We start from the raw sequence: 15,922 nt of genomic DNA, 5'->3' as shown, positions 1-15,922 counted from the left end.
TTAATAAGGAGATGGAGAGGTGGAGACCTGGCTGGTATCAGGCTATCAGTACCCAGGGTACCCCAATGAAGACTTCAATTACCTGATAAAATCATATAGCTCTCAAAACACAAACATCCCAAAATGCCATATTTATTAAGTACCTGCCCTGTGTAGGACACAGTGCTAAGCACTCTATATACATCATCATATTTTACCCTTACTAATAAAAGAGCACACTAAGGATTAAGCTAAGTGTTTTGCTCAGTCACTATTACAAGTGATAGATGCAGGTTTTATTAACTCAGCTTTTCTGACTCCAAACTTATGCCTTTGATATTGAAAATAGTACAAAAGTTTTTCTACAAGAAAGACTTGATCAGGAATAGACATGAGCTTACTTTCTCTAAAAATTATCACAAAGGGGGTAGATTGTCACTCTGTATTCTGTATTATCAGTAAAAGTGCATGACAAAGATAAGGCATTACCTCTCCTAGTCTTCAATTAGTGCAAGTCAAGTTCATCAAAGTAAATGTCTGTTGTCTTTGAGAATGTCAGCAATGGAACCAGTCTCCTTTCTTCCAATCCTAAATCTATTAAAGGTTCTAACATTCTCAGACCACTATCTCAACATGTTTTATAACTATTGTAATGAAACACAATATTTTTAACATAAATGTAGCTTTGTTTAGAGTTAACTCCTCTTTAATTATAATATTATATAACTCATAATTCTTCTACTTATATAATGTTACAGTAACTTCTATAGTCACTTACATAATAAACTTGCTTAAGGTATAATAATCCCTGATACTCCAATGAAAGTATTAATAAAATGAAAGACAATTGAAATGACCAAATAATATCTATCATCCTCTATGAGATCTATTTTATAGAATTATAATAAATAGATCTAAACATAGGGTAGAAGAAAATTAAATATGAGAAAGCACTCACCAAATTTAAGATGGAATTCAAACAGTAGAATGAATTAGTATCTGCCAGCAGGGTCCCAGTATTTAATCAGATTTAAGTAAAAAATGGGAAAGGTTTTCAACCATTTTAAAACAAGTCCTTGTCAGCCTTGTTTGCTCTGTATACTTTTCACTGTATTGATATCAGATTAGGCATTAGAATGTATCTAATCTAATTAGAATTAGTAGTGAAGATATATCAGAACATCAGGAAATTCTGAGATCTGAGAATGGCAGAACTGATTGGTCTTTATCCTTGAATTTAAACCCTCTAAAAACATCATACTTGGAATTATTCTCTAGACCAAGGGACATTATCTACACAGCTAAAAATATACATAAAACAGAGAGCAAATACCATGGCTCTCAAATCTGATTAATACTCTATCATGGTTTTAAAAATAAAAGATTCTCAGTTGAGGCAGTCAGCATGTAAGCCTACTCAGGAAGAAGCTGAATTCTCAGGTCTCAAAAGCAGGATTTCTAGAACTCAGTGAAAGGAAGGGAAAAAAAAGGGGGACTGAGGGGTCAGGGGGAGGCACCTAACCACATAAAGAAGTGCAAAGTAAAAGGGAAGCAAGTCTTTGCTTTTAAATATTTATTCCATATTTCAATCATGCAGTTTTTACATCTGACTTGAAAAAACACCATCCATATACATATAAGCAAAGTAAGATAGTAACTGTATAAACAGGTAACAACACAAGAACACTAGCTCATTCAGACCTGTAACGAGAGATCACTACCTTTAAACACAAGCTTTAATAGTCATTCCAATTATAAGATGAAAAATACATCTTGCTTCCATTTATCTTTTAGAAAGGTAGACAGAGGCTGTCCCTGACCAGGTCTAAATTTTATCTGATAATAAAGTGGTTGTTCTTAGGCTCCTGTATAGTAATGTTTAACAGAACTTAGGCTGTGTATTTATATATTATATTTAAGGCATCATTTTAAATAACCTCTTTCTTACCCTTGCATACTTCAGAGGTTAAATCACATAATAGAAACATAACCAGATAGCATCTTATTTGTTAATAAGATCAATTCATTTCTACCTCAGAACCCAAATCTAAAGTACTGGTCTCAAAGGGCTAGTTTCCAAGATCTATAAAGAACTTATTACACTCAACACCAAAGAAACAAACAATCCAATCATGAAATGGGCAAAAGACATGAAGAGAAATCTCACAGAGGAAGACATAGACATGGCCAACATGCACATGAGAAAATGCTCCGCATCACTTGCCATCAGGGAAATACAAATCAAAACCACAATGAGATACCACCTCACACCAGTGAGAATGGGGAAAATTAACAAGGCAGGAAACCACAAATGTTGGAGAGGATGCGGAGAAAAGGGAACCCTCCTACACTGTTGGTGGGAATGTGAACTGGTGCAGCCACTCTGGAAAACTGTGTGGAGGCTCCTCAAAGAGTTAAAAATAGACCTGCCCTACGACCCAGCAATTGCACTGTTGGGGATTTACCCCAGAGATACAGATGCAATGAAACGCCGGGACACCTGCACCCCGATGTTTCTAGCAGCAATGTCCACGATAGCCAAACTGTGGAAGGAGCCTCGGTGTCCATCGAAAGATGAATGGATAAAGAAGATGTGGTTTATGAATACAATGGAATATTACTCAGCCATTAGAAACGACAAATACCCACCACTTGCTTCAACATGGATGGAACTGGAGGGTATTATGCTGAGTGAAATAAGTCAATCGGAGAAGGACAAACATTATATGTTCTCATTCATTTGGGGAATATAAATAATAGTGAAAGGGAATATAAGGGAAGGGAGAAGAAATGTGTGGGAAATATCAGAAAGGGAGACAGAACATAAAGACTCCTAACTCTGGGAAACGATCTAGGGGTGGTGGAAGGGGAGGAGGGCGGGGGGGTGGGGTGACTGGGTGATGGGCACTGAGGGGCGCACATGATGGGCACTGGGTGTTATTCTGTATGTTGGCAAATTGAACACCAATAAAAAATAAATTTATTATAAAAAATAAAAAAAATAATAAAGTACCGGTCTCAAGTTCAAGTCAAAAGAGAGTTCAGTGAACTGAACCTCATTTCCACATTAGTGTAGTACATTTATTCATGGTACTTGGGGCAGTAGGAAATCCCAGGCATGTTGTAATGGAATAAAGTTCAGTTATTGTACAAACCACTCAAGAAAAACTTCATAGTGTGGGCCATGTTCCTTTATTTTAAATTCAACAGAAAGCTTAGTTTCCCAATGAAGTAATAATAATGAGGCTACTGGCTCTCTCCCACAAGATTCTGAGGCCAAGGCAATTATAGGAAGCCTGGCCTATCAGCACTATTTTCCTTCATTGTTTTTCTAATACCCTCTTTCCTCCTCTTCTCCTAAACTACACAGGGACCTCTCACTCACTCACTCATCAGAACACATGCCCAAGGATGATCAGAATGAATTAGAGTTCATTATGAAAAGTAACCATGTCCTCCTCTCCTCTTTCCTCCTAAATCCTGCACCCCAGAGGCAGCCATTCTTCTATGTTCACCCTCTTTATCTAGAATGCTTGTGTGTGCTACTGCCTATTTTTTTCAGGTTTTTTAATCGTGGTAAAATATATGTAACATAAAATTTTCCATGTTAACCAGTTTTAAGTGCACAGTCCTATGACACTAGGTACATTCATACCGTACAACCATCACCACCATTCTTCTTCAGAACTTTCTCATCCTCCCCAACAGAACCTCTGTATCCATGAAACAGTCATTCTTCATCCCCTCTATTCCAGCTCCTGGAAGCCATCATCCTACTATCTGTCTTTATAAATTGACCACTTCGGGAACCTCACACACATGGAATCACACATTATTTGCTCTTCTGTGCCTGACTTATTTCACTTAGCATCATGTCCTTAAGGTTCATCCATGTGGTAGCAAGGGTCAGTTTCTTTCCTTTTGAAAGCTGAGTAATAATCCATTATGTGTATGTATCACATTTTGTTTATACACTTATCTGTAAATGGACTCTTGGGTTGCACCTGCCTTTTCCTGTGTGGAGTTTTAGTCTGGCTTTTATTAAACTAGATAAATGCAATTCACAGCCAACCTCTATAAGATGCCATGAACACTTTTCCTTTTTTTGCACAACTTTTGTTTTCTGGGGTTAAGTTTTCTCATTTTTAAGTTTACTTAAAATGTATTTACCATTACTTTGTTCCCAATTTCTCCCCAACTATCTGAGTTCCCTCTCAATATGTACAAATACATCCAGTATTCTATTACTTCCACCTTTTCAGGATACATCTTTAAACTTTCTAAAATGCTCCAGACTGTACTGGTTGTACTTTCTCCCTGCTACCCCACTGTTGACCAACTACCTCCCTTTTAATCATCATCCTAGAAAATCTATTTACCCCTTTCCTCTCTTCGGTTATCTATGTCCTTTAATATCTCATATCATTTTTGGGGGGGGAGGGGAGTGGTTTGGGGAACCAAATTTGTGAAGACTTTCATTACTGAAAACATCTTTATCCCACCCTTACACTTACGTGGCATTGTGTAGCTAGATAGGGAAATACAGATGGGTAATCATCTAGAATTTGAAAGACACTGCTTCACTTCAGTCTATCTTCCAGTACTGCTATAATCCAAAATCATTTGGACACTGAATTATATTTTTTTATCTCTAGAGGCATTTGGGATTTTATATTTGCCCTCTGGCTTCTGAAATCTCACAACATGCCTGGATATAAGACTATTTTCATCTCTTATATTAAGCACCTTTTAATCTGGAAGTTTATGTCTTAGAATTTTGGGAAATTTTCCCATGTTATTTCTATGAATTCCTTTCCTTCATTTTCTCTAGTTCCTTTTTCTAGTATTCAAATATTGGATTCTCCTGGACTGACCCCCTAATATTTTTCTATATTTTTTATTTCCTATGTTCCATTTCTTTTTCTTTTTACTCTCTCTCTCTCTCTCTCTCTCTCTCTCTCTCTCTCTCTCGGATCTTCTCCACTTTATCTTCTCCACAAATACTCCTTTAAGGTTTCTGCTTTCATATTTTTAATTCCTAAACATTCTTTTTGATCTTTGAATTTTTTTTTTAAAAAAAAGACTTTATTTATTTATTTGACAGAGAGAGAGCATAAGCAGGGAGAGCACGAGGCAGAGGGAGAGGGATGCTCCCCATGGAGCAAGAAGCCCAATGTGGGGCTCAATCCCAGGACCCTGGAATCATGACTTGAGCCAAAGGCAGACAGTAAACCAACTGGGCCACCCAGGTGTCCAGGAATTTCTCCTTTTCTGTAGCTTTCTTATCTTGCTTCTACATACAATTTTTTTCTCCTATCTTCTAACATTATTGTTTTGTTTGGCCTTTTAGTTTTCCTCTTCTTGTACAGTCTCTATCTTTTCCAAGTTGCTTCTTTATATGTGCTTGTTCTGACCTCTAATTGTAATGTTAGAGGATTTCCTCAAATGTCTGCTGATCCTTAATGATCTGCTCATATTTCAAACTGGGAAATTAAAAAGCTGATTGAAAATTCTGTGCATGTACATCAGTCTAGTCAACTATAGACTTCAAAGTGATGTGACTTGTCCATTTGGTTGGGGACTACCCAGTGGACATATCTTTAGGGCAGTTCTCTTGGACTACTAATCATATTATTCGCAGTGCCTTCCAATCTCGTACCTGAAGGATATAAACCTGGCTATTAGAATCCTGGGAACCAAATCAGAGAAGAGGGCTGTGAAATGCAAAATGAATCTCAATACTGAGCACACAAACTTTCACTGCTTTCAGTTTGATAACCCTACCCTCGACTTCTGTCTACTGTCCTCTGGTCTTCTGCTAGAGCTGGGATAGGGTGGTTAGTTGGTGGGGAAAAGCTGGGAAAGGAATCAGGTTGTCTAACTGGTTTTGAAATAGATAGTCAACCAATCCTTCTGTATGAACATCAGTTCTACCCCCCTTTCCCGAAGGAACCTGATGCTATAGATTTCTAAAACATGGGAGTTCTACAAAACACAAAATATTGGGTTGTCCTCAAGTTTTTTCTACTAACTGGCTTAGAACTGCATTTTCTTGGGTATGCTAGGACAATTATTACACACCTACCTACTTTCCAGCTTCCAAATTATGTTGCTATCATCTAATTCTCCTGTATTATTTATGTTTGGGAGCTCATGCTAAAAAAAAAATAGTAAAAAAATTTTAAAAACCCTTACCTATTCTTTTTACAAGTTTGAAGAGGTAGAAAATATAAATATATATGTTGAATTCAACATTTTTAACAAGAAGGCAATTTGTTAACCTCTTACTACTTCCACAGTGCTTTCAGGAAGGGTCAAAATCCATTCAAAAAGCAATTTTAGATATTTTCATATACTTAAGATTGTAACTGGAAACTAAGAGCATTTCCTTACAACATTTTTTAAAAGATGCCTTTTCCTGAAAAATGTTAAGGTGTAGGTACATAAAATTTAATTAAATAACACAATAGTCATTAACTGATTTATTAACTATTTATTAATATCTACTATCCCCAAGTACTATGCTAGTAAAGTACTGACTATAAAAATAAAACCATACCCCTGTCCTTACACAGACCACAGACTGGTTGGGAAGACAGATAAATAAAGCAGCAATCACATTAATGAAGTTGTTGACTTCTAAGAGATGTCCCCTTGGAGGGCCCTACTGGCTCTCTACCTTCACCATTCTCATAGCTTAGCAATAAGCTCATTCAGTAAAACTGATTTAGCTCATCTGAAGAACACTAGGTCTCTTTAGTTGATATAAGTGGCATTGATATGACAATTATTCTTACCAAGACATTTCTCTGATCAACAGATCCACCTAATACATACTGTCTTCTGCTCTTCCCAGCTTCCCCATAAGTGATCTGAGAGCAGGGCCCCTCTCCTGAGCAACATATCCTGCTGTTTGTATAGCAAAGCTAAACCTATCACATCTCTCCAGAGAAGGACAGTAGAATGATGTTCTCATGCACTCTGCTGACCTTTCTGCCTATAAGATTTACTGAGGGACAACTTACTTTATACCTATATGGTGTGATGCTAATTTTTGTGTATTTATGCTTCTTGCATGACACCCTTTTGTTACTTATTAAATTCATATATATATATATAATTTGGTCCATTTCTGTACTTGTATTCTGTTCTACTAGTTAGTTCATTCTTCTACTATATTGTATTATTGCTCATAAGTCAAGGTTCAGTAAAAGGAATATTCTCAAAAAAAATTTAATCTTACAACCAAAATACACACACACACATACACATACACACACACACACACACACACACACACACATATATATATTTGTAAGAGATGGTGTATCATAATAACTGCTCTTCCTCTCTTTTTCTAAGCAATGTTCTATGAGTACACCACAATACCATAAACTGTATTGAGAATCCATAAGATAATTTTCTCCTAAGTTTAAAAAAGGAAAATTTCTCCTAATAAGCTAGTATGCTTTGCTTAGTCAAAGCAAATAAATATTATACTCATTATATACAAACACATATATATACATCATAATTTCCTTCTTACCCTGAAAAAAGAAAGCTCAAAGTCAAACTGCAATATTGTCTTCAGATCAGATTTACGAAATAAATTATCTTTCTTCTCTCATCCCAACTCAATACCAGTAAAAGGATACTGATCTCTTATATTTAATAGTCTTCTAATATACACATGATTCTTAATTGAAATCAGGTCCAAAATATTTTAGAAGTACATATAACTGTTTTTTAAGGCAAGGAGAAAAAAATTTAAAAATGAGATCTAATTCAAGGCTGAAAACTGTCATAGGAAATTTAATTTTAGGGGAAAAAAAAGTATTTCAATACATCAAGTTTAACCTCTAATTATGTTCTCCACACTCTTAAGAGTCTATTCGCATTCACCATTCACCTAGAATAGTCCTTTTTCTTTAAATTTAGCATTTATTATATCCCTGGAACCAAACTAAGTACTTGATTTCCCTAAATGTTTTCAGATCTTTGAAAAGTTTAAAAATTCCTACTTTAAGAGTTGTGAAGACTGGGATACTTAGTAACTTGTTCATTGTCATATAGCTAACAAATGGCAACTCTGGGAGTCTAACCCAGACTCTAAAATCTATTCTGTTAACTATCATATTATTTAATAGTAAACCAATTTCCTACTATTGGACTACGTACCCATATTCTGATTGCTAACTATTCTGATTGCTGCTTATATATAAATACAGAAATCAAGAAGAAAAGAGAATATAAATTAAATACCAAAATACCAGACCAACTAAACACCACCTTCCCTGACTCCAAAAGCCATGTTCTATTAGAGTATTACACAGCATCCAGCACAAAAGAGGTTTCGACAGCAGTATCGCTTTTTCTTGGCAGTCATTACCTAGCCTGTGTTAATTCAGTTAGTAGTACTATACCAGATCTAAGTCAAAAGATGTCCTACACAATAAATAAAAGAGCACATTTTGCTCTGGTAAAGACTTAACCAAAGAAAGTCAAGACTTGAAAGAACCATGGAGACAATGAATCTCACCCAAAGATCAGTTTCTTTGAAACCAGTTACTAAAGGATGACTGCCTAGGAGCCTTCCATCTCTTTTATGAGCAACCAGTTCCTGTTCTAAGCAACAGTTATATAACCCATATAATTTAGCAAAGCCAAGTTAGAATTTTAAAAGTAAATAAATCCTTCCCTTTGTTAAACAGCCTCACACAGAAATCAACCTAGCCAAGAATGTTTATATTATAAATGTTATTTAGCCTCACAAGGCCTAAGGCAAACTAATCAAAATAAGAAATACAGAACTTCCCTCCTGCACAAATCAATTCCATAACAAGTGAATTACAGAAATCAGTGTCAACAGGAAACCTAGAAAACAGCAGTCAATTAACAAAGAATTTCTTTATAAAATCACTTGAAGCCAAAATGATAATTCTAAAATAAGATATGCATACTATTTTGGAAACATTCAGGAAGACGACCAACATAAAAAATAAGACCAGATAAAAAGTAGGGGCTTTCTGCCTACTTTGCAGATGGTTCTATTTCCCACAGCAGAACCCACAGGTGGGTCCACTAAATGCTGTCGATCCAATACCATTTTAACACAAAGATATATGAAAATATGATTTTCTGAAAATGGAAACAAGACTGCTTAACTTAAAATTCAATAACACAGTAAATAGCAGAATGGACAATTTTAAAATTCCTCCTGAGATTCTACTAAATGGTTGAACTTCTCTCCTATTTTTCATACTTACACATTTTCTTACTTTTCTGCAGCTTCATAGGTATATTGGAAGTGAGGTAAAAAAAACTCAGGCTTCTAGCCTACACCATTTTAAACTAGACTATACCCTTGTGTCTTAGCTCCAGAGGCTAAATAAAACTGTACAGTTTAGTAAAAAGTAACTCTACCCAAGACCAAAATATGCTCGTTCATGCTCTCTGTCTCTCTCTCTCTCTCAAATAAATAAATAAATTTTTTTTTTAAAGGTGGGGGGTGCCTGGGTGGCAGAGTTGGTTAATCTTTCAACTCTTGATTTCAGCTTGGGTCATGGTCTCAGGGTTGTGGGATCAAGCCCCACATCAGGCTCCATACCCAATGCAGAGTCTGCTTGGGATTCCCTCTCTCTGTCTCCCACTGCTGATGCTCTTTCTCTCTCTCTCTCAAATAAATAAATAAATCTTTAAACAAATTTTTTAAAAAGACCAAAATAATGGAGCATATTAATTTTCTATTGCTGTAACAAATTCTATAAGCTTAGTGGGCTAAAACCACACACATTTTACTATCTCAGTTTCCATGGTTCAGGAGTTCAGCATTTTTTGCTGAGTCTTCTGCTCAGGGTCTCACCAGGCTGAAATCATGATGTCAGTCAGAGTTGTGGTCCCATCTAGAACTCAGGATCCTCTTCTAAATTCATTTATAGGCAGAATTCAGTTCTGTGTGGCTGTAGAATTCTGGTTCCCATTTCCTTGCTGGCTATCAGTTAGCTATATCCCTTAGCACCTACAGTTCCATGCCATGTATCCCTCTCCAAAATACAGCAATTTATTTCTTCAAGACCAACAGTAGAGCATCTGCTGCAGCTTTAAATCTCTCTGACTTCTATATCTGATCCCTATTCCCTCTTTTAGTCTACCTGATTAGATCAGGCCCACACACTCAAGGAGGGTGATTTTGCAGGATGCATACACCAGGGGGCAGGAATCCTGGGGTCATCTTAGCATTCTGTCTACCACCTGCGATCAAAGCAAAGAGATTCCTACTGATAAAGTTTTATCCAGAGACAATATAGCACTTTAAATATGAAGGAATGGATAAACTACATATCCTTCAGATCATCCTCAAATAGTATTTTTTGCAGCATATCTTTTGATATAATGTTGGAAGCCACATGTTGAAGTGAGAGAGCCACAGTCAGAAGAGTCCCAGATCCTGACGATCACTTGAAGGAAGAGCTATCCTACCAGGAAGATCTATTTTGGACTTCCACTGAGCAAAAAATGAATCCTCAACAGTGAGATTTTAGAGTTTAGCTCTTACAACAAGCAGTATTATTTAAGGAAAACAGAAACTAGTGTTGGAAGAATGGTTTTGCCTTCACAAAAAATAAATAAATGGCACTGGTTGAGACATCAGGTAGTAGGCAGCAAGAATGTATATTTAATGAGTTGAAAGCCTGGAGAGCCCCCATAATACTATGGTAAAACAATTGGTAAAACTGGAACCTGTGATAAGTGAAAAGACACACCACATGCCTATGGGGTCTATAGCTTTGGAAGTGAATGGAGAATCAGAGTTATAGCATATATTGGTATTTACTTTCTGCTTCTAGCAAGGCATTACATAAAAGAGATAAGCACAAAAAAAAATTTGCTGGTTTGCTAAATGAAATTACAGGAAATAGAAGTCCAGATACTTGGGCCTCAGAGGCTTAGAAAGCTGAACACATAGAATCCCAAGAGTAAAAGAATAGTAAAGGTTTGAGCAATAAATCCCAAAGAATAGTGCTAGTCAAACAAAGTGACTCAATCCTGAAGTGAAGATCAGATTCACTATGGTCCTCTTACCCCTTATTTCATACAGCCTCGAAGTAGGGCCATTATAATAAGAAAGGCATGAGGCAAGGTCTACCTCCCCAAACTAGGGAGAAGAAAAAAACCCATCCTCAAAATTATAGCTAGAAAAGAACACTGGGTCTGGTGTCCACCTAGAACCTATGGGAAAGAAACAGATCAGAGGCCTCCTAACTTGTAAGGTAACTAGAGTGCCCAAAAGCCACAAAAAAGGACTAAATAAACCTTTGGCTGTTCAGAAACTTCAAACAACCCTTGGACCCCTAAACTTGCAGAAGCAGAAAGCAGGCAGTAAAAGATATTTGGGAGGTATATGTGTATAGACGTAGTTCTAGATATTAGTGTAGGTATCTAGAAACAGAGAAAGAAAATGAGAGACTGAGAGAGAGAGAGATTGTCTAAGAAAGGTATATTCCCCAGCACTCACTTCCTTCTGAAAAAGAAAAAACAGAGTGCAACCAGGAGAACTACAGGCAAAGGAATTCCTCTCAGAGTTAGTGTGTAAGCGAGAAAGACCCACTACTACCAAGGCAGAAGGATTCCCCAACGATGGCCCAAAAGGATTACATTGATTTCCTTATGAAGCAGGAAATACTGTGCATCTCCCACTATTCCCTTCTCTAAATGAAAGCTTTTGTTCTAGTTATTCTATTCTAACTTCTTCATTGGAGGTGGGAGGGAACACAGGTATAGGAAATTTGTCATCTTCTTTCCTGGTCAGCTACCCATCTGGATCCGGAGACTTATCTGGATCTGAGGGAGAGTTCTGAGCATCCCTGGAAGATAACAGACTTTGAAATGGATGCAGTAAATAAATGGGATATTGAATTGCCTTCCTTGGGAAGGAGCATATGTGTTCTAGGGATGAGAGGAAGAATGAAGAGATATTTGATGACCAAAGGGTAGAACTGTGTCACAGATTAGCTACTATGCACCAAACCTTAGTCCTTCTCCTCTTTAAATAATAGAGTGAGATTATTTTCTTTCAGCCTCCCTTGCAGGTCAGTAAAGCCAAGTAAGAAATCCATCACAAGTCAGAAATACCGTTTTGGGCTTGACATAAGTGGAAAAGAAATCATATCCTTTCCCTCTTTTCCAACATCCATGAATTCAAAATATTTATTGAACAATGTACTACTATAGACAAAATATATGGTAATTTCTTTCCCTCCCACTTTCCTTATTTTTTAGGTACTATGGATCCTAAAATATGTTAAGATATGTTTATTCAAAGATCTTAACTAACATAGCTTAGAATAACAATATATGCTCTTATTAGAGCTATACTTGATATGAAGTTTTATAGGAGGAATGAAGCATTATCAGTTAATTAAAAGTCCTGAATCCACAATGTTTTCTTCAGTTCTTTGTATGACACAAACACACCAAATAGCTAATACTTTACACAAATTGAGTGCCATAGTAGACAAATTCACCTCAATCTAACCTGAATTCTACTATAGGATGTGGTGACCTTTACAAGCTCTCTAAACTTGAGCAAATTACTTCCCTGCCCTATGCCTCAATTTTTTTAGATAATTAAGAAGTGAAGCCAGATAATCCACATTAAGTGAAATAAATGTATTTTCATGGAATACTTTCTTTCACCAAAAAGGAATTGAAGTTAATTTCTCAAGCAGAGGCCTTAAAAAAAAGGCAACTTTTAAAAAGTGCTTCCAAAGAGGCTCTGTACTATACTTTCCTATATTCTGAAAGTTTAGAAAAACTTGCCAAACACAATAGACTTGTCTTACAGAATACCTTCATTCCCATACTCAAAATATATACCTAGCAATACAAAGATACATTTTCAATAATTAATTTTTTTCTTCACCACTAAAAAATGACATCATTATTTACATCAGATTTATCATCAATTAGTTTTAAACTTTCCCCATCATAAAACATAACATTGACAAAATTTAAAAGAGAGAGGAAAAGAATATCTCTATTGCTTTAGGAAAGGAATTTCCAACAGGCAAATCTCTTTTGCAGAATAAGATATCTGAAAGATTACCAAGACTTGGTGAGACCAAAAATACAATGTGCACCCTCCCCTCCTTCCTTCCAGAGTGATAACCACAAATGACTTCTTCAAGAACATAGTTGTTTGTAGAACCAAACAATACTTTCCATAAACAACCAAGTCCTCTATTTGTTGTTGTAGGCTACATTATAAGGTATACTGAGATATTTTAATAAAATCAATGTGATTTAAATTTCGAGAGCAAGCAGCCCTGCAAATCATTAGCGCTCTTTTTATTTAAAATGACAAAAATAAAAAAAATCAAGCCATTCCTTGGTGGCTTTCATTACTTAGAGATGAAAACGTTAAAAGAAAAAAAAAACCTAAAAATTTCTAACACATTTGTTCATTTATAAGCTGTAAATAAATCTCTTTCTGTGATCATAATCCACATTATTTCCCAAAAGGCCTTTCTTCATTAATACCCACTGATACCAGAAATAACAATTACAGAAATATTTATAAATAACATGATATCTTGTTTACATAATAAGTAATTAACCAAAGGTACCTGCAGCACAATTTAGCTCATTACCTAGAAAGAGATCTTTTAAAAATCTTGGGCTTCAAAGCATATCCAAAGTCAAGGAAAATATTCAAAAACCAGAAAAACCTCTTTAAAGTCCCTATTTAACCATCACAATAAATCCATATTTACTGACATCCACAGAGCAGAACATACTAGTAAATAAATAATGCATTGCTCTGTTGAAAAAAAGAAAAACAAAACACATCTTTTAATCAAGTGTTCCCATAAAGAGGAAGGACTTCCCTAAAATGATACGAAACAATCAAGACACTTAGCAGAGAGAAACCCATGTTTAACAGAAACTAGCAAAGTCACTGGCCAACCTATCATAAACCCAAGACCTACTTGCTTCATGGCAGTCTCTCCAATTTTGTCAGAATGTTTGCGGATACTCTCCAGAAAGTCTTTGAGATCAGACATAGAAACATCCTTAATTTCTTCTCGAAGCTTGGGAATGTTATCCACCATCACCTTGCAGAATCGATAGTGGCTTACTTGAGGCAGATAGGTATGCTCTAGATGTTCCAGAGTTTTCAGTGCAGGATAATGCCTATAAAAGGAATTATATCACCTTTAGCTCAACACAGTCTTCTTTAAGGCCACAGATATATTCCTTAGGTAAAATCTCTAGCCTGAATTAGTTTCATTGTTCATTACAACAAATTCAGTATTAAGTTTCAAAAAAAGAAATCAATGGAAAAATGTCAAATTATTCAAAATTAACATATGCATTAAAGGACTTAGTAAATTACAATGAGAAAAGATTTTATCCCAAGAATATAGAAAACTTAGAAAATCTACCAATGAAATCCATTATTTCAAAAATTAAAAGAAAATACAAAATGATCATATTAATGCCAAAACAACCATCCTATAAAATAAAATACCGAAGTCTAAACTTCCCAACTATGGCACAGGGAAGAGCTTAGCAAATCTTCTACCCAAAAAAATGAAATGAAATACCATTATTACAAAAATTACCCAATGAAATCCATTATTACAAAAATTAAAAGAAAATACAAAATGATCATATTAATGCCAAAACAACCATCCTATAAAATAAAATACCGAAGTCTAAACTTCCCAACTATGGCACAGGGAAGAGCTTAGCAAATCTTCTACCCAAAAAAACAAATATAAACTAAACAAAACTGTCCCAAACAACCATTTCAGGGCTCTGGAAATAGACCAAAGGATAACATATTGAAAAGTGTTTATTCATGAAAACTGCTGAACAATGGAACTCTGTGGTGTTCTTGCCTGGGGCTACCTCCATCAACCCTCCAACTCCACCCACACTCCATCCCCCTCCCTCCCACTGGTTATATTGGCTTGTCATGAAAACCAGCAGCCTCCCTGCCCTTAGAAGCAGATGTGATTTAGAGTGGCATTATTAGGTAAAGTAGGAAACTCCAGATGAAGGAAGGAAGGAAAGAATAAGGACAAACAAACAAACAAACAAAAAGATAGGGAAATACCCCAGCTCTCCAGGCCTGAAGTTAGTCTGGGTTGGGTCAGAGGGTAGATTAGAGGACTAACCAGAAATTTAACAGAGAAGTATGGAAATAAGAGATCCACAGAAGGACCCAATAGCTCTTTGCACAACCCTAGCCTTAGTCATGACTAAGGTTGTATAAATGTGCAGTAGGAGACCCAAAAGGGCCTAAGCATTCCACACACCTCTGGCTGACTAGGAGGCAGCAGGCCCACACATAGCAGAAGCCCTGGGATAAAGTTAAAAGCTCAGGCTGTTTTGAAAATTGCCTGAATTTTTAATGTTTTCCATAGCCTCCACACATATCCACTGACAAAGGTAGAAACCTTTTTGGCTCAAGTTTGAGCACAAACATTGGACCAATCTTTGGCTAATGACTATCCTTTAAAAATGAAATATATTTCCTGATAAACAAAACCAGATAATTCCTTACTACCAGATCTGCCTTAAAAAAAAAAAAAAATCCCGAAAGGAAGTGACAATAGAAACTAATTGGAATTCACAGAAAGAAATAAAGAGCATAGGAAATAGTAAATATATGTGAAATATAAAAGTCTAAATAAATATTTCTTTCTCTTTTCTTCTTTTAATTTCATTAAAAGAAAAATTTTAAAACAAATGATTATAATACTGTATTGCTGAGTTTATAATATATAACTATATGACCATAATAGCACAAAAAAGGAAGTAAGAAATGGAGTTAAAATGAAGCAAAATCACTACTATATATTCTACCAAAACTACATCAGCATTAACCTAAAGTCGATTGATATATTAAGATATAGATAATCCATACAGCAACCTC

At 35.8% G+C, this 15,922-nt stretch overlaps 1 protein-coding gene across 1 annotated transcript in view; it reads right to left on the bottom strand.

Moving 5' to 3' along the window:
• The window catches only part of EXOC6B (exocyst complex component 6B), a 621,707-nt gene that overhangs the window by 496,290 nt on the left and 109,495 nt on the right, over nt 1–15,922 (bottom strand). Inside the window, exon 6 of the mRNA XM_055312561.1 lies at nt 13,968–14,172. Within this exon, the coding sequence (XP_055168536.1) occupies nt 13,968–14,172 (205 nt within the window). The remainder of the gene's footprint in view (nt 1–13,967; nt 14,173–15,922) is intronic.

Source organism: Nyctereutes procyonoides, unplaced genomic scaffold (genome assembly GCF_905146905.1).
Source record: "Nyctereutes procyonoides isolate TBG_1078 unplaced genomic scaffold, NYPRO_anot_genome, whole genome shotgun sequence".
Taxonomy (NCBI): domain Eukaryota; kingdom Metazoa; phylum Chordata; class Mammalia; order Carnivora; family Canidae; genus Nyctereutes; species Nyctereutes procyonoides.
Note: the sequence above shows the minus strand (reverse complement) of the source record. Positions and strands in the feature narration are given on the sequence as shown.